Source organism: Kwoniella newhampshirensis, chromosome 6 (assembly GCF_039105145.1).
Source record: "Kwoniella newhampshirensis strain CBS 13917 chromosome 6, whole genome shotgun sequence".
NCBI classification, from domain to species: Eukaryota; Fungi; Basidiomycota; class Tremellomycetes; order Tremellales; family Cryptococcaceae; genus Kwoniella; species Kwoniella newhampshirensis.
In genome coordinates, this window is record NC_089960.1 from 420,716 (window position 1) to 441,571 (window position 20,856).

The 20,856-nt window shown below is 50.4% G+C and overlaps 5 protein-coding genes across 5 annotated transcripts; 2 read left to right on the forward strand and 3 right to left on the reverse strand.

Moving 5' to 3' along the window:
- Nucleotides 1-809: 809 nt before the first annotated feature.
- Nucleotides 810-1,572, forward strand: IAR55_003340 (uncharacterized protein; the record flags this gene model as incomplete). Its single annotated transcript, XM_066946447.1, has 3 exons — nt 810-1,147; nt 1,220-1,381; nt 1,443-1,572. The coding sequence occupies 3 exons, from the start codon at nt 810-812 to the stop codon at nt 1,570-1,572; spliced, it is 630 nt and encodes a 209-aa protein (XP_066802839.1).
- Nucleotides 1,573-1,777: 205 nt separating this feature from the next.
- IAR55_003341 (uncharacterized protein) lies at nt 1,778-3,212 on the reverse strand (the record flags this gene model as incomplete). Its single annotated transcript, XM_066946448.1, has 7 exons — nt 1,778-1,897; nt 2,181-2,393; nt 2,594-2,693; nt 2,822-2,865; nt 2,939-2,992; nt 3,078-3,107; nt 3,177-3,212. The coding sequence occupies 7 exons, from the start codon at nt 3,210-3,212 to the stop codon at nt 1,778-1,780; spliced, it is 597 nt and encodes a 198-aa protein (XP_066802840.1).
- Nucleotides 3,213-3,730: 518 nt separating this feature from the next.
- On the reverse strand, nt 3,731-5,141 carry IAR55_003342 (uncharacterized protein; the record flags this gene model as incomplete). Its single annotated transcript, XM_066946449.1, has 6 exons — nt 3,731-3,807; nt 3,878-4,063; nt 4,116-4,208; nt 4,260-4,329; nt 4,388-4,772; nt 4,849-5,141. 6 exons carry the CDS (start codon nt 5,139-5,141, stop codon nt 3,731-3,733), a joined length of 1,104 nt encoding a protein of 367 aa, XP_066802841.1.
- A 451-nt stretch (nt 5,142-5,592) lies between these two features.
- On the forward strand, nt 5,593-7,311 carry IAR55_003343 (uncharacterized protein; the record flags this gene model as incomplete). Its single annotated transcript, XM_066946450.1, has 4 exons — nt 5,593-5,697; nt 5,767-6,943; nt 6,998-7,039; nt 7,121-7,311. The coding sequence occupies 4 exons, from the start codon at nt 5,593-5,595 to the stop codon at nt 7,309-7,311; spliced, it is 1,515 nt and encodes a 504-aa protein (XP_066802842.1).
- An 11,632-nt stretch (nt 7,312-18,943) lies between these two features.
- Nucleotides 18,944-20,654, reverse strand: IAR55_003344 (uncharacterized protein; the record flags this gene model as incomplete). Its single annotated transcript, XM_066946451.1, has 6 exons — nt 18,944-19,188; nt 19,279-19,531; nt 19,594-19,834; nt 19,892-20,148; nt 20,206-20,240; nt 20,345-20,654. The coding sequence occupies 6 exons, from the start codon at nt 20,652-20,654 to the stop codon at nt 18,944-18,946; spliced, it is 1,341 nt and encodes a 446-aa protein (XP_066802843.1).
- Between the last annotated feature and the right edge of the window lie 202 nt (nt 20,655-20,856).

A 20,856-nucleotide genomic window follows, 5' to 3' on the forward strand; every position in this document is an offset into this window, starting at 1 on the left:
CTGCGGTATACGACGAAGAGAACCCGTAGTCACTCCCCTCCCTTCCCCTTCTCATCCTCTGCGAAGATCGCATCGGGGTCGCCCACAAGCAGGAGATCGTGGACCGAAACGTCCACGTCGACGTCGATCGAGCTCAAGTGTGCATTCTTCCGAAGCTTCTTGTCGACCCGGATCTGTGCCTAATGTTGACATCAAGCACCTGCCAAGGGAACTCATGTGAGTGTCTCTCTGACAGTAGATCATCGTCAAAAACCACGATTCGTCTTCGTTCGTCTTCATTGACGCGACAATTTTTCCTTAGTGAAATGATCATCATGTCCGTCGATAAACCTTACGACCACGAGAACCTTCGTCACAGTAGTCCTCTGTTCCACAGGATCTACACGGAGCGTGTCTATCGACGGTTGTGTCTCAAGTATGGGTTCGGACGCTCGAGGCGACAAAAACATATAAGCTGGAAAGTGGTTTTCGAAGAGGTCATCCAACATCAGAGGGAATGTCATATGAGCGTTTGCGCCTATTATGGTGCTCCCCGTGAGTTGTCTGACAACCTCGTCGTACAATCAACGGTCGAGGACGGAGCGACTGACCAGCTACGGTTTTGGGTCCGGTCAATCAGGGTATGCCGACTGTTGGACAGGCGATATCTCGCGTTCAGGTCATCTGTCCTTCTTTCCGTCGTATCTGGTGTTCTCACCACAACCATCTACATGAGCGTGGGGAAGTTTGGAGAATTCGTAAAGTAAGTGTGTAACTCATACTCGTTTGACGTCGTCAGACCGCCTTCTGTCCCACGGAAGATACACCCCATGCTGGCCGCACTCGGTAACGCTGGTCTCCTCAACTTTGTCCATGGGAATCTCTTATCTATCCCGGACCTCTATGTTCGAGCCTCCCAGATCACAGGCAGAGGTCGCATACATACGGGTGTCGATTGGTCAGCCGATTATGGCAAACTCGACCATGATGCCTACTTCGACTATATCCACGATCATGGACTCTTGGCTTCGGTCTTCTGTTGTCAACCGCCGGTCAAAGAGATCAATATTATGTTCGCTATAGTCGACACCCAACCTCCTCTCACATGTACTATCGGAAATCCAACCGGTGTAACTCTGAAGGATTTCATGGATCAAACTCGAGAATGGTGTGTCGCGTATTTTGCCTCCAAACACGGATGTGGAGAACGATTGACTGACATCAAACGATCGTTTTATAGGCTTCGACAAGACACCACCCAAGATGACGCAGATATCGTTAGAAAACAGTTGGCAGCAGATGGTCGAAACGACGATGAGATCGACAGAATCGTCCAGGACTCGCAGAATCTCGCGATCTTCTTGCTCGAAACAGTCTTATCGCCATGGGCCGAAGCCTTACAGTAAGTATTTCTCCCCTTATCTTCCGCCCGTGGTACCGATTTGACCTTTGAACTTACGCAGCTGGTCGGGCTCGTATCCGGTGCAGCGACTCGAGCTTTTGAGAGACGGTCATCCGGGAAACCCGATGCCAGGTCTGACTTGTCGACTGGACTTGTACAGAGTTACGCTCAGGAAGTGCGGACAACCTTGATCAAGCTGGTAGCTGGTAAAAAGAGTGAGCAGCGTAGTAGAGTTAGTAGCGTATATATAGTTCGAGTCGTCATGTAACAATCTGTTCTGACAATGCTCCCCTCACTGGCATCACAGTCGAGAGCAGATGGCGCAATGATACAGTGGTACATCTAATGGAGCCGGCGGCGTATGCGATTGAATATCGTAGGTATGATTTCCTCCACCTATTCGTCGTTCTCTGGTTGTTCTTCCTCCATGACGCGGATCAAACGAACATATAGTTCGGTCGTATCGTCTCCTCTAAGAACGTCTGATAAGAATCGAGCTTCGACCTGCATCGAGATCTGTTTTTGGACAGGAGAATGTATGGGTCAGTAAGTTCCATGATCCTCCAGACAGTTCGCCGCAGACCCCTTTGTCACCGATGACAACCTTGTCATTCCCTACTGCTGGCCGCTCTCTCGTGACCATCCCTCGAGGTCGAATTCAACTCTCTCCTTCCCTGTTGGTGGACTGGACAGCCGTCCCATCCGAGTTCTCCAGCAACACCAGATTGCCGTTCCTTCTCACAAAGCGCACTGTACACGACATGCCAACACGTTCTGACCCGAGGCAATAACGACTCACCATCTCCAGACTCCCTCTTATGACACCACAAAGCACATTCGAGAACCACAATCCTCCTTCCCTTGCATCTCTCGGTAACTCTGCAAATTCAGCCAGGGGATTCTCGTCGAACGTGAGGATGAATTCAGACGGTTGGGGTAACGACGAGTTTGGTATTGATGGTGGAGGGAATGACACGGTCGGCGATATGGCGAGGAATGTCTTGAATGCGACCTGGTGGTGGTTGGGGTTGCAATGTGAATATATATGGTCAGTCGTGTTCATCATCGGGGTGTTTCACACCTTCAACGAGCAGAAGAGATAGATCGAGGATCACCATGACAGAGGAAGTGCAGGGAACATGCTTGACCGGTATATGATGTGAGAGTATACCAGAGGACAAAGTCATTCTGTCTTCAATGAACCGGACTCACCTTTGAGATCACCTCGGCAGTCTCTGCGAAACTCGAACATCTTTGTAGCCCCGTTCTCGCTAGGAAATCTTCTATCAGACGTGTACCGATGTTGTAGCCCCTGCATCCGATGCGTCATGTCAGCAGGGCAGAACGGTTACGATTTCTCATATCATCCAGGCGGCGCACGGGACTGATGCGGTGAGCAAGTCACCAAGGCTTTGATAAAGTCGTAGAATATACACGCACATCTTCTCGAGCTGTTTGTTGACCTCTCCATAATCTTCGTAATCCTGTGATAGTCACATGAGCACCGGTATCGACGCACGCGGGTCGACAAAGACATGGAAGTCGAGAGACACCGACCTTGATGAGCTGAACGACCAACGCGCCATAAGTGAGCGTGAACAGCTCGGCGTTCTATCGCGTCAACGTCGGTCAGCCCGACTCAAACCGCATTTCGTGATCACTCCACGTCGGTCTGGAGGCAGATTCTTTTACTTACCACTTTGTCCGTCCGTTTCCATATATCATCCTATCCTCGAACGAAAGATCATCAGCAATATTCAAATCACGAGGATCAAGTAGTCAGAGATACACTCACGCCAATCGCTTTGTACTGCTTCGCTCCGGCGGACATGACAGGACTAGTCGAAGTTGTGGTTGGCGAATCAGTGCGGAGTTGTGGGACAAGACGCAAGGTGATGTTGGGCGAGTAGCACTTGATTGATATGATGATGGATCCTTGAAACATCCACTTTGACGATGTCGCGAGGTGGAGGACGTCAACGCTCACTGGACGCGGAACTTATCCAAGCGTGGCACTTCGTCTCACAACAGCGAGGCGAGAGCAGACAATGTGGTATCTATATGCAATGAGTATTTGGGCAGGTTCATGATCCACATGCATGATAGAGCCGTGTCCTATCAATCGTCGCTTGAGCTCCCTGTCGAACGCCAACGAAAGCAGCCCCAATCTATTGCATAGGTCGGATTTCTTGGAAACTCTTCGGCTCCGCCCCAAGGCCGAAGAAATTCGGCCACCAAGAGCATCACCATGACCAGGACACATATCAGAGCCATATTTGATACATTGCATTTTCAGAATTCAGAACGGCTACTACTTCATACATTTGACTGTATAGTCATTCTTCTGTCCTAGCAGAAACCACCTCCACCGCCACCCATATCACCTCCGCCAAACCCACCGCCTCCGAAGCCGCCACCGCCGAAATCTAGAAGACCCATTTGAGACGTTGTCAGTCATATTCTGATGCTAGCGCGTGGTAAAGCCGAGTCACTCACCTCCGCCGTAACCCATTCCACCCATACCCATGCCACCCATACCTCCCATCGATTCACCAATCAACATACCGCCCAGTAGTCCCGCTCCTCCTCCCATCATCAGGGGCATACCCATCCCCATACCGCCACCGTAGCCGTATCCTCCTCCGTAGCCATAACCACGTCGGCCATATCCACCGCCGTAACCTGAAAGGGCCCTGTCAGTGCCATCCTGAAAGACACGTGTGTTGACACTCACCATAGCCGAATGGACTTGAGTAGAGACCTCCACTTCGCGAGAAGGCGGAAGTAGGTGCAGAGTATGCATAAGGGTCCGAGGCATACATGGACCCTAGTAGAAGGCAATGTTAATGGCGTTCTGGGACCGAACCGGATTACTCACGGATACTGGGGTCGTTGAGACGCTTCTGGATCAACTCTTTTCGTCTCTTATCGTATGCGGCTTGTGCTTCCTAAAATCGGAATTTCTGTCAGCAGACGGCCGTTCACGCCGAGACAAACACCACTCACTAGCATCTTCTTTTCTTGTTCAGCTCTAATTCTTCTCTTCTCAGCCTTGATCTTCTCCCTCTCCTCTTTCGTCCCGATCAGATCGTCCTTCTTCCTCTGGAACCAGTTCCTTTCCGAATCTTTCCCACCGCTCTTTTGAGCTGTATTGTGACCAGAGGATGGCCCACGAGTAGTAGTTGCTGCTCCCTTGGTGTCTTTGGTTTCCCTGATCTTCTTCATGACGAGATCCTCGTCTTCGGCTCGTTTACGAACGGCTTGAGCCTGTTTCGAATCGGGATGCGCGGGGTGAGTCTGAGGTAGAGATCTCAGGAACTCGACGTCGTCGTAAGGGTGAATCCAGATGGCTCTCTTGGTCTTTTCCTCGACATAGAAGTGGTGTTCCGTCCTAATGACCACAGTGAACTTGTATCAGTATCATACTGTCGAGCTGGATAATGGTTCTTCGCCACTCTTATACTCACTTGGGATCGAAACATCTGACCCAGCCATCTGGCAGGTCTCTTTGTTCATCGTCCATGCTCCTCCTTCCTTCTTCTTCCATACCACCAACAACGGTCAATCCTTCGGTGGAGACACTGCTGATGGAACTCGCATTGCTCGGATTTCGGTTATGTCCGGGTCTGAGATTACCTTGAGTTGGTACAGCATCGGAAGACGCTCGATGAGTCTCGCCCAGAGGTGTTGTGACGTTTACGTTGGGTCTCCCACCTCCTGCTGGAACGGAGACGTAGGGTGGTGGTTGATCCGCTGGCATTGTTGATGGATGTTGCGATGATGTAACAGTACAGAGCTGGAAGATAGATGAGCTGTCGACATGTCCACCACTATCCTGCTGTGTCTCCTCAGTGTCGATTGTTATATGACCGCTTGTAGAGATAAAGTGACGGGACTGCATACGATAACATCGATATGGTCATTATTCAGTGACGTCAGGGGTTGATCACAGATTCAATCATCATCATGTCTAACTACTCATAACGTGTTATAAACGGACGCTCGGCATGGGGAAAGTTACCCCGCATTCCTCCCGGGTCTGGGATAAAATAACCATAAAATGATTTCTAGGATATTATGCCTGCCACGTTTCATCTGTCTTCCTCCTCCTCCACCACCATCAAGAGGAAGGAACATGAAGTGATCCGTCAAGAATGTCAGGACTTTGATGTCTTCCACTTTAGTCAAACACGATAGCACCCGGTACAAGCATGTCCAACCCGTTCGAGTCCGTCGACGTGAAATCTCTCAAGGTCGCGGAACTGAAAGATGAGCTCACAAAGCGTGGTCTCGATACAAAAGGTCTCAAGAAGGACGTGAGTCTGTTGTCGCTGTTGTGCTTGAACTTGTTCACTTTCGAAAGGTATTCATGTATGTCCGTTTAGCTAGCCGATAGGTTGCAGGCCTTTCAAGACACAGAATCAGCTTCAGCCCCCGAAACGATCGAAGCCGAAGCGGCCGATGTTGCTGAACCCGAAACGAACACGACAACGGCTGTACCGCCCAAATCACCCTCCCCTCCTCCACCTACAGTCGTGGCTGAGGAAGCTACTGCAACGACGGAAGAAGGCGTCGGGCGGGTCATGGTGACTGAAGAAGCAGAACATCATCCGACTCCACCAATCGATACCGAGTTGCTGGCCACTCAGCCCGCAGCTCTAGATAAAGAGGTAGCAGAAGTGTTGACAAAGGAAGAAGGGAGAGACGTCCTACCCCCCACACCAAGTCCTCCGAAGAGTATATCACCACTTCCGGTAGTCGAGAATGCGAGCGCCAACAAGGTGGAAGGAGTCAAGAAGCCGGAAGATGAAATCGTGACCCCACCTGTCCCATCTGCGGGACTGCCGCCTCTCAATGATAGTGCCCAAGGACAGGATGTAGGCGAGGATATGCAATTGGATACGGAGGACAACGTCGAGGCAGAAGAGGATGTGTCTAGCAAGAAACGAGTTCGTTCACCCTCGCCTCCGACGCAGCCGAATGCAAAACGACAGCGCCTCACTCTGCCTTCTTCCCTGTCCCACCTCGTACACCCACCAACATCGATATTATACATATCCAACCTGAAACGACCTTTACTGCATTCAGCTCTTCACGACTATCTCGCACCGTCCGCGACTAGCCCCTTCGTATCTAAACTCCCTCCTCCTCGAGCCCCTTTCGCATCCGAAGATTATCCAGGTCTTTGGTTGTCCGGTGTTAAAGATCATGCCTACGCGACATACTCATCTCCCTCAGAAGCGATCTCAGCAGCTGAGAGGGTCGACGGTGTCAAATGGCCGGAAGACACGGGTGACGATCTGAAGGTGGTTTTCGTGGATGATGATGTTGTGCTGGGACTGGTAGAGAGGGAAGAAGCGGCGTGGACTAACGGGCGACAGAAGTTGACACTGAAGATCGTGAAGCCGGACGTACAGGATGGAGAATATCGTTTCGAGTTGGAAGGTAGTGGTGGTCTGGGCAGAATACCTCCACCAAGAGGCATGGGGAGAGAATTGATGTCGGGACCAGGGGCTAGGGGACCTCCCAGGGCTGTTCCTCTCACTGGTGTCAACGCTATCGGTGGACCTTCGAACGTCCCTGTCGGTCCCAGAGTGATTGGCATCCCGCCAACAGGTCCGGGAGGGAGAGGCATGGGCATGGGCATCAGGGGTCGAGGTGGCCCTCTGACCGGCCACGCGCAACCCCCTCATCTTCCTGGTCGACCGGGAGCAGGAGTCCCAACCGTTCCTACTTTAGGAGGAGGTAGCGAAGCAGGATTACGAGGATGGGGTGCGGATCGTGCGCCGCGTGATGGAAATGGAGATAGGGAGAGGGAAAGGTTCGCAAAGAACGAGTTGAGGATGAGACCGACAAAGTTCAGACCAAGGTTGTTCTGGAAAAAAGGGCCAGGAGCGGTAGAAGTGAGAGTGAATGGGGGCCGGCGGTGAGAGTGGACTGTGTGAGTTGCTCAAGACAAGGCGAATTCATAAGTGGCATTGGAACAGAGATAAGAACAAGATGACTACGCGATGCATTACCATGAGCTACGCTGCGACATCGCCTGCATATAGCCTAAACGCTGGGCGTAAGGCTGGGCGTAAGGCTAGGCGTAAGGCTCGGAGTGGGACTCGATGTAAGGCTCAGCGTGGGAGTATCTGCGATTTCCTGCTTGATATTAATCGTGTTCGCAACCTTCTTCTTAGCTCTCTGCTCTCGTTTCCTCTCCCGCCATAGCTTCCTCTTAGCCTCGATGGCAGGCAACGGCGCGTCTTTCGGACGGTCCTCTCGCGAGGCATTACGGGCGTTGAACCGCCTCGGATTGGTCTCGCGTGTGGTAGACTGGAGGAGCGAGTCGGTCATGAACGACAGATCCAAGCAAGCGGAAACAAGAGAACACTCACCTGGTCCCTGTCCTGAGTGTGACTTTTGCTCCTTGTCCTCGTGCTAGGCGGTGGTTCTGCTGCTTCTGTTTGAGATGCAGGTGCAGGTGCCGGAGCTGGCGCAGGTGCAGGTTGGGCCTTGACAAGAAAGACGACAGTCAGTCAGTGAATGAAATCATTCACTGTGCATGTGAGAGAGGACAGGATCAAGTCACACATAAAAAACTCACTGCAAATTTCAACTCCAACCTCTCCTGACCATCCCAATCAAGACCCTCAATCTTGATATTGACAGAGATCTCAAGTTGGATAGCAAGAGAGAATTCCATTGCACAGTGACAGTGTGATTCAACAGACAAGAGTGGGATGGATGGGAATGATACATTTGTTCACATTGAAAGACAGGATGGCTGGTGTGTTGTTGTGGAGGAAGACATATCCTACAGGGAAATATGTATATATCCATAATCCCACACTGTGGCACCTTTCTGTCTTCCATCTGTCCCCTTTCATGAGAGTGATCCAACACCTGTTTTCCTCTGCATCGTCAGGTGATTGGTGTCACAATGGTCAATGTGGCCTCAGTCAATGAGTGTCATGACGGCCCTTCCACAATGACCACGAAAAGCCATCATTACGTAAACCCTCTCGATCTCTTTGACATCTTTGATATCTTCGAGCACAACTCGATATACTCGCCGAAGACCGAGCTAAAGGGCGCTGCAGGTGAACGATAGAAACAGGAGGAAGTTGATCGATGTTCTACGCATCCTGGCGGATGGGTCAGTGGAGATATATATGTACATGGTCTTAGTTCTCGTTGTTCTAGTCTTTCTCTAGCGATTTCTCGATTGAAAGTCATACCTAGTACCTTGCTCATCGTTCAACGATATCACTGTGGTACCTCAGTCTATCTAGAACTGCTACGAGCCCTTCTAGATATCCGCGTCGAGTTCCTCGCCATCCTCGCTATCCTCGTTATCCTCGTTATCCTCGTTATCGTCGTTTCCTCATAGTATACTGTCTCGTTGTGTGATAGGGCTTATTGACTGAGGCCACATTGACCATCGTGACAGTATCGAGAAATCGCTCTTACCTATCACACATCCTCGTTCCCCCTGTTCTCGCTCTCTTGTTCGGATAGTTCGAACGAAAATTCATATCCTCGATCCTCTACTCGTCATTCAACATAAAACCTCTTATACTACCGACAATGGTCAACACCCGTGCGGGCTCTGCCTTAGCACCTGACAATCACCTCGAACAATTTCATCCGGATCTTCCGCCGCATCTGGGAGATGAAACTACGCCACAGAATGATGGAGAAGCTGGAGCTGATGATGGAGATGACGAACTTTCCGGAAATGAAGGTGGTCAAACACTGGCTAGACCAAGAGGTCTTCGACGATCTCAAACTGGCTCTCGTCCAGCATCCCATCTCTCTTTTCGTTCTCAGCCACGCCCCCGTTCTCGTCCTGCTCCTTCCCAAGTTCAGGGGTTGGCTTCTGTTCATGGATCAGGTGGAAGAAGCCACGGGACTAGTCATTCTGGACGATCTCGACACCATCATGCAGGCGTTGATTCCAACACCCTCCTGGCTCAAGTTCTCGCGAATATGGCGGATAGCAATCGAATGGTGTCGCAAGCTCTGTTGGGTAGAGGCTGTCACGGGACTACACCGACCAACGGGGATGTCCGTCGTTTCAGCTTACAAGGCAACCAATGAAAAGTCTACTATCGTTGAGGTGCTCCCGACTTGGACCAAGATACGCAATGTTGGTGAGACTTGGGCTAAATCGTGTTTCTAACTTGAGGGTTCTCTGTCGAGAACAGCCAAGTAAATGTTGGTCGATGTATCGAGGTTCTTCAAGATGATAATATTCAAAGGTACTACGGTAGGACAAAAATCTAGAATCGACGGGGAACTCCTTTCTCCTTTTGCTACGTTCATGTATATATCCTTTTCTTCGCACAAGTTCGCCAAACCTTGCATGTGTAGCGATCTTTTCGCCGGATGTAGAAAGAAACCTCGAGTGGCTGAGCAATTTGTATATTTACCGTATGTGGTGAATAGGATTGATAAGCTTGTCGACGTTTCGGTTCTTTCTCCGATGAATGCCGTTTCGTTCAATTGTTTGTCAAACTCCTGGGAACTTTGTCGGAAGTTGGCCTTACTGGTATGCAATCGTGACAGAGGCACTCTTGGTCGCAGTTCTGAGTCTCCCTCGTCCTCGTTCAAGGAGCCTAAACCTGCCGATCCAGAGAAGTTCTATGGCAACAAACCGAGTAAACTCGAAGGCTTCATCGACCAATGTGACTTGGCAATCAAGCTTCAACCATCTCGATTTCCTACCGAAGACATCAAGGTATCGTTCACGTATAGCTACTTGGGCGGAGACGCTCGGGATGCAGTGCGCCCTTTGATGAAGATGGATCCTATCCCAGAAGAACTCCAAACGTATCGCAACTTTATCAAATACTTGAAGGCCAACTTTGGAGATCCTGACGAGAAGGCTACGGCTCGAGCAGCCTTCAAGGAACTACGACAGACCAGCACCGCGGCAGAGTACTTCGCTCAAGTAAGACGATATGTTGGAGTCTTGGGATGGAAGGATCAGGAGCCAATCATTGAGAGGGCTATAGACGGACTATCCAGTCAGATGAAGGATGAGATAGCTCGACATGGAAAGGACTTCCTTACCTTGAACGAGTTATCAGCCTTTGTGGTTCAACTCGACAACCGTTTACGGACTCGAGAGGCTGAGAAGAAGAATGAAGAGAAGAAGGTTGTTAGCAAGGAAAGCAAGGAAAAGAAAGGGGATAGCGCTAAGTCACCATCTCCATCCTCGTTGACTCCCATTCCTTCCTCAACGAATCCGTCGAGAACTTCTAGTTCTACCCCAGGTCCCACGTCGAGTTCTACGAATATTACTCCTGGGACTAGACTTCCGCAGGAGGAACTTGATCGTCGAATGGCGGAAGGACTCTGTAGGCGTTGTGGTCAGCCTGGTCACATTGCTATGGAATGTAGGGGGGGATATTACAATCGTCTCCCTCAGGCTACGGGAACTGCACCTGCAGACCCAAAAGCTTGAGGGACGATGGAGCAGGAGAGGTACATCGTTCTGAGTTAGCTAACCTCTCTGCAATAGTACAGGACTCAAAGATACCCGTTAGAAATAGAGATATGTTACCCCTACAAGCATCCACCATTAATTCCTCTCGTCCCGAGTCATCTCCTTCCATTCTCGATTCCGTTAGTTTCGATACCAGCAAAGCATCTTCCTCAAATATACCCGTTCCTTCGCTGCCTCTCGGTATTCCTAGATCGTCTATCGAACATTCCATTGAGTTACAGAAACCCCAAGCCGTTGTCACTGGATATCTTAGCGGAATTCGAAGTCAAATGGTGACCATTCTCCTCGACAGTGGAGCTGGTTTGAACTACATCGATAGTACCGTCATAGAGGAATGGCATTTGGCGACTGTATCATATGACGAACCTCGACAGATCACCCTCTTCGATGGCCAACCAAGTTCCGCCGGTCCCATTACAAAGTATCTTGAAGATACTGTTCAGATAGGAGAATACTCGGGTCAAGTCAGATTTGATGTGACCAGGTTATCAGGAGTACATATTGTCCTCGGATATGATTGGTTACAAGCAAATCATGTCATAGTAGATTTTGGACGACGAATGGTTAATATTCTGAACTCTTCAGGGGAGAATACAGAACAAGAACCACTCAAATCCGTTACCGTCTCGTCCAAGTCCTTGTCTTCGTCCTCGTCCAAGTCCTTGTCTTCGTCCTCGCCCTCGTCCGTATCTTCGTCCTCGCCCTCGTCCTTGTCTTCGTCCTCGTCCAAGTCCTTGTCTTCGTCCTCGCCCTCGTCCGTATCTTCGTCCTCGCCCTCGTCCTTGTCTTCGTCTTCGACATTGCCAGTTATCGAAGGGCCCATAAGGTTGGTAACAAGTTCGACAAAGGTTCAAGCCCCAATGTCTACCAACGAGATATCGGAAGTTTCGAGTTCGTCAAACACTCCTTCCGGTTTATCGAAAGCCGTCTCTAAATCCTCGATGTTCCCGAAATGGCGGTCAAAGTATTGACCTTTGACGAATTTCAAAACTAGGAAGGATGCAGCCACGTATCCTAACTACATTCCTGTGTCTTCACCGAGTAAATGGGTACCTAGTCCTACAGCAGGGGTTAGTCCTCCGGAATCAACGCGACTCTGCGCCATTGCTTCTGAAGACATCAAGGTACCGGACGATTTCAAGCTTCTTCCAAGTTTCTGTGAACCTATGGAGTTCACTGAAGAGGAACGTGTCGAGGTAATGAAGGTGGTTCCAGCTGAGTTCCATGAATTCCTTGACATATTTCATCCTCGTTCTGGTAAGGAGACTCTTGCACCTGCAAGAGAGTATGATCTAAAGATCCAACTCAAGCCGGAGGCTAAGCTTACCCCAGCTCCTCTTTACGAGCTCAGTCCTGATCAAGTTGGAGCTCTACGGGAAACTCTTGATAGGGAACGAGCTGCTGGAAGAATTCGACTGAGTAACTCCCCATACGGTTCTCCTACCTTCTTTGTCCCGAAAAAGGACGGAAAGTATAGAATGGTGGTGGACTACAGAAAGCTAAATGCAGCTACGGTCCCCGACGCCTACCCACTTCCTCTTATCAGCCAAGTTACTCTTGATCTCTCTCGGTCTAGGTATTTTAGCAAATTCGACCTTCCCAGCGCCTATCAACTACTACGAGTGGCAGAAGGCTACGAGAAGTACACAGCCTTCAGGACTCAATTCGGAATGTTTGAATCGCTGGTGGTGCGAGATGGGCTTCGTAATGCTCCAGCTGTGTATCAGCACTTTCTCAACGAGATCTTCGCCGATCTATTGGGAAAAGGCGTAATAGTATACATTGACGATATCATAGTTCACGCTGTGACCTTGGACGAGTTGCGTCGACTAACAAGAATAGTTTTCGAACGACTCCGCAAAGCGAAACTCTTCTTGAATGCTGCCAAATGCGAGTTTGAGAAGACCGAAGTCAAGTTCCTCGGTTTCATGATCTCGGCAAACGGTATTGGGGCAGACGCTTCGTATGTTCAAGGAGTGGTGGACTTCCCGGTACCAAAAACTCTTCGAGAATGTCGACGTTTCCTTGGACTTGCGAGCTATTATCGACGTTTTGTCAAGGACTTCTCTAGAATTGCCAAGCCGTTACATGCGTTGACTGGCAAGAACATTCCTTTCCAGTGGACGACTCTCCAGCAACGAGCCTTCGATCTCCTCAAACGCACGATGTCCACAGCTCCAGTTCTTGCCCACTTCAACCCTTTAGCCGAGACCCTCATACAGACGGACGCTTCGCATTTCGGCTGGGGATTCGTTATTTCCCAGATAGATCCTACGACAGCGCTAGAGCATCCAGTCGCCATGGAATCTGGATCCTTCAGAGGGGCGGAATTGAACTACACCGTCACTGAAAAGGAGTTCTTAGCAATAGTCATGGCATTCAAGAGAAAGCGACATCTATTACTTCAAGTCTTCTCGACGGTAGTAACGGATCACCTCAATCTGACATACTGGATGGAACCTCGACAGCTTAACTCTCGTCAAGCACGATGGGTTGACCTTCTCTCCGGGTTCTCGTTCAAGATAGTATATCGACCTGGGTCCAAGGCAACCTTTCCAGACGCCTTATCAAGACGAGCAGATTATGTTCCTGCGGGAGCCGATTTAGAACAGGACTTCGTGCAGGCGCTACCGAGTCTTGATCAATCCTCGCTACTTCCCGAATCTTACGATAGTCCCTTGCGTGCGCTTGTCCCTTCGACGGTGGAGGACCAAGACGACGGCGATGAGGAGTCAACCTCTACAGACGACGACAAGATGGACGTTGATGGGATCAAGGAAGGGTTGGTAGAGGATTCGGATTTAAATACAGTGAGAGAGATCTTGTCACGAACTCTTGCTGGCCCCGATACCGTAGAAGATCCCTGCGACTCTCCAGAACCTCGATTATTGCGGAATCTTGCCAGACGAATGGGTTTTCCCGACTCAGCGACCTTCGAATTTAACGAACAAGGCTTGCTCACTCTGGATGGCAAGATATACATACCGGACCACAAGAATTTTCGCACCATAGTTCTCAAAGCGCATCATGATAGTGTGATGGCAGGACACCAGGGAGTGAGTAAAACCGTTGAATTAGTGCAACGGAAGTACTGCTGGCTTGGATTACGCAGGGATGTCGAGCTGTATATCAAAGGCTGTGTTACCTGCCAGCGAAATAAACCGGTTCGACAGAAACCGCAAGGTTATCTCCAGTCTCTCGAGGTTGCCGATGCTCCATGGTCTTCGATTTCAATGGATTTTGTCGAGGAACTACCTAAGTCCCAAGGTTTCAACTCGATTTTGGTTGTCGTTGATCGACTCACAAAGTGGGCAATATTCATTCCGACTACTACAACTCTTACGGCCTTGGGCTGCGCCGACCTGGTTATCGACCATGTTTCCTCTCACCATGGGTTGCCAACGAGTATTGTTTCAGATCGGGGGTCGAAGTTTACAAGTCGTGTGTGGTCTGGGGTCTGTAAGTCTCTTGGAATCAAGGTGTCGTTGTCTACTGCTTGGCATCCACAGACGGATGGGCAGACAGAGAGAGTGAATCAGGTACTTGAACAGTACCTGCGTATCTTCGCCTCGTACAAACAGGATAATTGGTCATCACTCTTGGCTCGTGCATCGTTTTCGTACAACAATTCGGTTCATTCAGCGATCAAGATGTCACCCTTCTTCACCAATTACGGATTTTCCCCTCGATGGATTGAAGACATCATTCATGATGATGTTTCTTCTCTCGCCCCAGTGGTCGAGAAGATCAAGTCAATGTCTGAAGTTCATGAACTATGCCAGCAAAATATCGAGCTGGCCAACGAGGATTACGCACGATATTACAACGGGAAGCGAAGGGAAGAGGTTAAGTACAAGGTTGGAGACAAGGTGATGCTAAACCTTAGGAATGTGACGACCAAACGACCTATGAAGAAGTTAGATGTCAAATGGGCTGGTCCCTATGAGGTAACGGAAGTCGTTGGCGAGCATGCTTACCGTCTGAACCTTCCTAGCAGCATGAGAATTCATGACGTCTTCCATGTTATCCTTTTACGTTCGTTTACGCCTCCACTCCTTCCCGGACAGTCCTACGATCCACCTGGCCCGGTAGAAGTGGACGAGTTGGGCGAAAACTTCGAGATCAGTCGAATTATCGACTCAAGAATTCGGCGACGACGTCTAGAATATCAAGTGGAGTGGCTAGGATATGAAAATACCGATGACGCGGTATCTTGGGAGCCTGTTAGTAACTTGGAAGGTGCCCAGGAATCGGTGGAAGAGTTCCACCGTGCGAACCCTGACAAGCCTTCGCCTAGAGACCTGAGTCGGTAACGTACTCTTGTTCTCGCTTCTCTCTTTATACCCTCGAGATACCCGTGTAATGGTCTTTTTCTTCGATATCCTGCTTTCAGTTTGCCTTGTTTCACATCTTTCCTGGTCTCATAAGACTTCCGTTGAACGGAGTCCATTTTGTCTCTCTGCTCAGAGCCATTACTAAATCCACGATTCTGCTAATATGACATGTTTTCTCTAGGACCGCAGTAACCGGAATGCATAGACGGCCATATGTACAACTCAAGAAGATATCTACAGTTGAGAAGAGCTGGACGGGCCTTGTTCTCCCTCTCCATCAAACTCACCAGTAACCTCGTTCATTGGAATGCCAAGGAGACGTGTGATCCTACGAGCCTCAACGATGGCATAGTGACGGGTTGGACCGACGGTGTTTCGGGCGAACTCCATGTGATGGATCAGGCGAAGCCATAGCTCACCCTCATCGTAGCCCTCGTAACCCTCCCCTGCGCTCGCCTTGTGCGAGCAGGATTGGGAAAGGCAAGTGTAACACTTTGAATTCGGTGTTGGGGGACCCAAACACACGAAATTCCCTTTCCGGCACCTCTCGCAGGGCTTAGGTCGAGGGACGGCACTAGGATGGTTCCTCTGCGTTCACGATTAGCTAAGTTCTCGCGAGATCGTGCATCGGTATCACATCGCTCACAAGAATAACATCCTCGCTCCTGTCCGTATTCTTCGGCTTTCGTGGTCTGCCGGGTGTCGATCGTGTGCCAGGAGTTGAGGAAGCTCTTCCTGGTCGTCGGTGGGGAGTCTTCGGAGACTGGCGAGGAGGTAGATCATGCCCGTGAGGAGGTGGGGTTTCAGGCGCTGCCTTTCTCCAGGGGGCGTCTCCATCACCTTCGGAGCCGTCGGGGTCTACAATTTTATCAGCTGAGTGTCTAGAATTGATCCACTGCGGTGCTCACCATTCTCGTTCTCCATGTTCCAGTCGTCTGGGTCTCGAATAACATCCTCGTCCTGGTCATCCTCGTCACCATCGTCCTCTGGACCTCTTTCGGACCTTTGATAGTAGTCAAGATCCATCTCTGACGGGATGTCCATGTTACTGGGCATCCATTCGTCCCCTTCTCGTGGGATGTCGTCTGGAGGAGAGGATAGGCTTGAACTACGGCGGGATCGAGATGTAGTTTCCTCCGGGGCGAGTGGAGTCGGTACGGTTGGTGTAGGAGAAGGCGTTGCTGCAATTGGAGGAGGAGGAAGGAGAAGTAGTCGTTGGGGGGTAGCGATGGTCTCCCTCGCCGGTGATGGTGATCGGGCTGTTCTCGCTAATCAGCGCTAAGTTCCGCACGTCTCAATTGGGTTCATTGCTTACATCTTGGGATATTGTACTGGTACGTACGAGGTCGTCGGGGGGGTGCTGTAGCGCGAAACTGGGTTTCGCGGCCGGGAATGTCGAGTCGGAGGATCCCCGGTCGAACGCTTGGCGTCGACAACGACCTCTGGGGTCGGGGGATGATAGGAGAGTAGGTGATCCTGGGGCTAAGGCGGGGGCGAGGTCTCGCCCTAGCCACAGGAGCAGGGGTTCGTGGTTTGGGAGATGGAGGCATCTCTGTGAACCGTCCGCCTGGTATGGCGTCAGCGTCGCTGAGTACCATTTTCTTTCATGATTAAGGTCTGGACAGCTCACCGTGGTTTTCCTCTCGCTCGCGACGTCCGTTCGTCGCCTCGTCATCGAAGTCGACACTGATATCGAGGTCTTCGGCGTCTAGGACCGCCTGAACCGCTCCTATCGGCTAACGTCAGCATATCATTATCTCGCTTTTCTTGACCCTCTGTTCTTTCGCGTCGATTATTGCTTCGTTTTCGACTGCCCATCGGCGCTCTACCTCGTCCTGCTCGCGCTTTCGCTCGCTGCTATCGATACAGGGGCTCGGCACTCACCTCGTCGTCCCATTACGCTCAACTGTCCACTGGCAGCTCGGATTCTCATGTTTGTTCCTGTCGTCCTGTCAGCATCTGCCATACACCGCGCGTATGGCGTGCTTCTCGACTTACGCCTGCAAGTGTTGTTTGAGCGAGGCATTTTGGGATGGATCTTGAATGTTGTGGGGGTTGACAATGGTATTGGGGTGAGAGATGAAAAGTTACTACCTTGAAAGTTGAATTACGCTCTTGAGTCTTCACCTGTGTGGTACGATGCTGTTGAATTTCCCGTTTCTAGTACCGGCGGTTCCCCCTCCTTTCGGTATACACTGTCGCTTCTTATGCCCGTGCGCATTCGTCGAAATTCTCCTTGTCCTTGCGAGGTCCCCCATATCCTACCGACTTACCCTCACTGTTCTCTCTATTCTCATCTCGCCGGAGCTCGATCATAAGGGGGGGCAGAGTGTCATGACGGCCATTCCGCCACGACCACGAATAAGCCATTATTACGTAAACCCTCTTGATATCTTCGACTTCTTCGATATCTTCGAGCAACTCGATATACTCGCCGAAGACCGAGCTAAAGGGCGCTGCAGGTGAACGATAGAAACAGGAGGAAGTTGATCGATGTTCTACGCATCCTGGCGGATGGGTCAGTGGAGATATATATGTACATGGTCTTAGTTCTCGTTGTTCTAGTCTTTCTCTAGCGATTTCTCGATTGAAAGTCATACCTAGTACCTTGCTCATCGTTCAACGATATCACTGTGGTACCTCAGTCTATCTAGAACTGCTACGAGCCCTTCTAGATATCCGCGTCGAGTTCCTCGCCATCCTCGCTATCCTCGTTATCCTCGTTATCCTCGTTATCGTCGTTTCCTCATAGTATACTGTCTCGTTGTGTGATAGGGCTTATTGACTGAGGCCACATTGACCATCGTGACAGAGGTGTCACATGTAAGGATCACCCACATAGTACTGTGTCAAGTTTGTTGAACCCGCTCACAAGGGAATCAAAGGATGCCTGGATCACATAATATGCAAGCATGGCTTGCTACCTTTGCCAATCTCAAGACTAGTGGGGTATCACAAGATTTGATCAAGTTGATGAATATTGCAAAGTGATGACATTGTGTCAGTGGCCCAAGAGGGACAGGCTTGGCAGCAAGCATACTAGACGTTTTGAGCCCAACTGTCACGATGGTCAATGTGGCCTCAGTCAATGAGCCCTATCACACAACGAGACAGTACGATATGAGGAAACGACGATAACGAGGATAACGAGGATAACGAGGATAGCAAGTATAGTGAGGAACTTAGCACGGATATCTAGAAGGGCTGGTAGCAGTTCTAGATAGACTGAGGTACCACAGTGATATCGTTGAACGATGAGCAAGGTAATAGGTATGACTTTCAATCGAGAAATCACTAGAGAAAGACTAGAACAACGAGAACTAAGACCATGTATATATATATCTCCACTAATCCATCCGCCAGGATGCGTAGAACATCGATCAACTTCCTCCTGTTTCTATCGTTCACCTGCAACGCCCTTTAGCTCGGTCTTCGGCGAGTATATCGAGTTGTGCTCGAAGATATCGAAGAAGTCGAAGATATCAAGAGGTTTACGTAATAATGGCTTTTTCGTGGTCGTGGCGGAATGGCCGTCATGACACCAACTGCATATGGCATCAGGTTGATGATATGTGCATATCTGTCAGGGAATATTTCAATTGTAATACATGCATACCTGCACGAAAGGGCTATCATTGGTGCTCCTGGCAAATGATGTCGGCCGTACTCCCGTTATGACGCTCAACTGATATCATCTTTCCAAATCGCCGAAGACTCGCGTCGTAGATCCTACTCCTGTCCTAAGATGTGGACAACGGCCTCACCAACCTTCCCCTCCTTCTTGATCTTCATGGATCGACCATCGGCATCTCTCTCGAACTTGCCGTCGTCAGGCGTCTTCCCTTGTACGTCGGGACAAGAGTGTAGCTCGCGCTTGAAGAATGCTTGAGACATAACGTCAAATTTGGTAAGAAGGAGTTGGGCGGAGGATTGGGTCGCGGGATTGAGGAGAGGGAAATCGGAGAACGATTGATCTGCAATAGGGAAGTTGTGGCGTATCAGCAACAGACAGTTTGTGCAGTCAGAAAGACAGGCAGCGTTTGGCACAGATAATATCGACTTACGACCTGCTCCGTTGACTGTTATCAGACTACCGTTCGCCTTCTTCACCATCTTCATGAGTCGGTCAAAGTGCACACTCCACTCTGTGAACCCCGTTGAATTGAGTACGAGCAGAGGCGGCAGAGGACTGGAAGGGTCCATCTTGTCTGAAGGAACGGGGATAGGATCAAGCCACGGGTCGAGAGCGACAGCTTGTTTGACGGGAAGAGGAGGCAGGTTCGCAGTATCTGGCGAGGGTGTCGAAAGTAGGTGGAGCTAGAAGGAACAATTAGTGTGAGCCAGGGATCGGTGCTAGATATCTCGGCGGGAGCACTGACCAAGGTTCCACCACCGAAACTGTGTCCGGTCAATCTCAACTCCTCCCAGTCCACTTTCCCTTGCAGACTGCCTACCCATTCCTTTCTCTTCTCGCCGTCCAGGCCTTCGACTTTGACGCCTGCATCCGCAGTCGTCAGCAGCCTCTTGAAAGAGTAGTACGCTTCGTAGATCTCATGAGTTCGAAGGTCCAATTGGAGTGTTCGGAAGTGGGTGAGGGACTTGTCTTGCCCAGATGGCCAGCTGACAGCGGCACGGTGTCAGCTACAGTCGAGTCACACAAAGGGGATGACGACTCACACCAAATCAGTCTGCTTGATATAGTACATTACCCGACCTTCACCCCCTCCCTTATCTCCTTCCTGAGCAGGCATACATACAGCAGGACCTGACCCATCTCGATGCTCAACAGCGAGCACGACATACCCCTCGGAGGCTAAGGCTGAACAGTACTGCGAGTAGGTATGCCGTGTACCGGCTAGTCCGTGCGAGAATATCACGAGAGGGTATTTGTGTGTCGGGGGAGGGAGAAGAGGTGCCAGTGAGTAGACTGGCATCTGAGTGGCAGGCATCGTCAGACAGGAACAAAGGACGTTAGATGACGAAATACTTACTTTTATTCTTCCAGCAATATACCCAATAGCCCCGGCTAGCAATCCGAATCGAGTACAGTACTCAGCACCCATATCACTGATCAGATATCTTCACGAGACATCATGGCTGCTGAAGACAAGCGAACATTACCACACTTACCCAGCCACTTCATACCCTTCGCCCCTAGAAACTTCTCATAACCTCTGACCACTCCCCAGAACGGATCCGGCACCCAACTCACCCCCTTCCCACCTCTACTTCCCAGCCATCCTCTACTTTCTGATGAACAAGGATAGAAGACAGAATACCCGACTTGCTGGATTTGCAGGGCTGGTTTACCGGTGTCGATGTGCGTGGGATGTGGGTGGGAGAAGGAGGAGATTGGGAAATGTGATATGGGAGCATAGCCTACTCTGTAAGGACCGGGAGGAGCGGGCAGAGATGCGGATACCAGAGGTGGTAGTGGCATGTCGACCTGGTGTGCTTGGGTCGGACCGATATGATGAAGGTCAGGTCGATCGCTGACTTGTGGGTGGGAGATCGTGAGGGTCGTACGACCGAGTGTTGCAGGTAATAATTGTTGTTTATGCTACAATGATGTCCAGATGTAAAAGCGAGACAAATGCCAGGGATGGAGTCTAGAAGGATAAGGATGCTCGTGGGTGCATGTG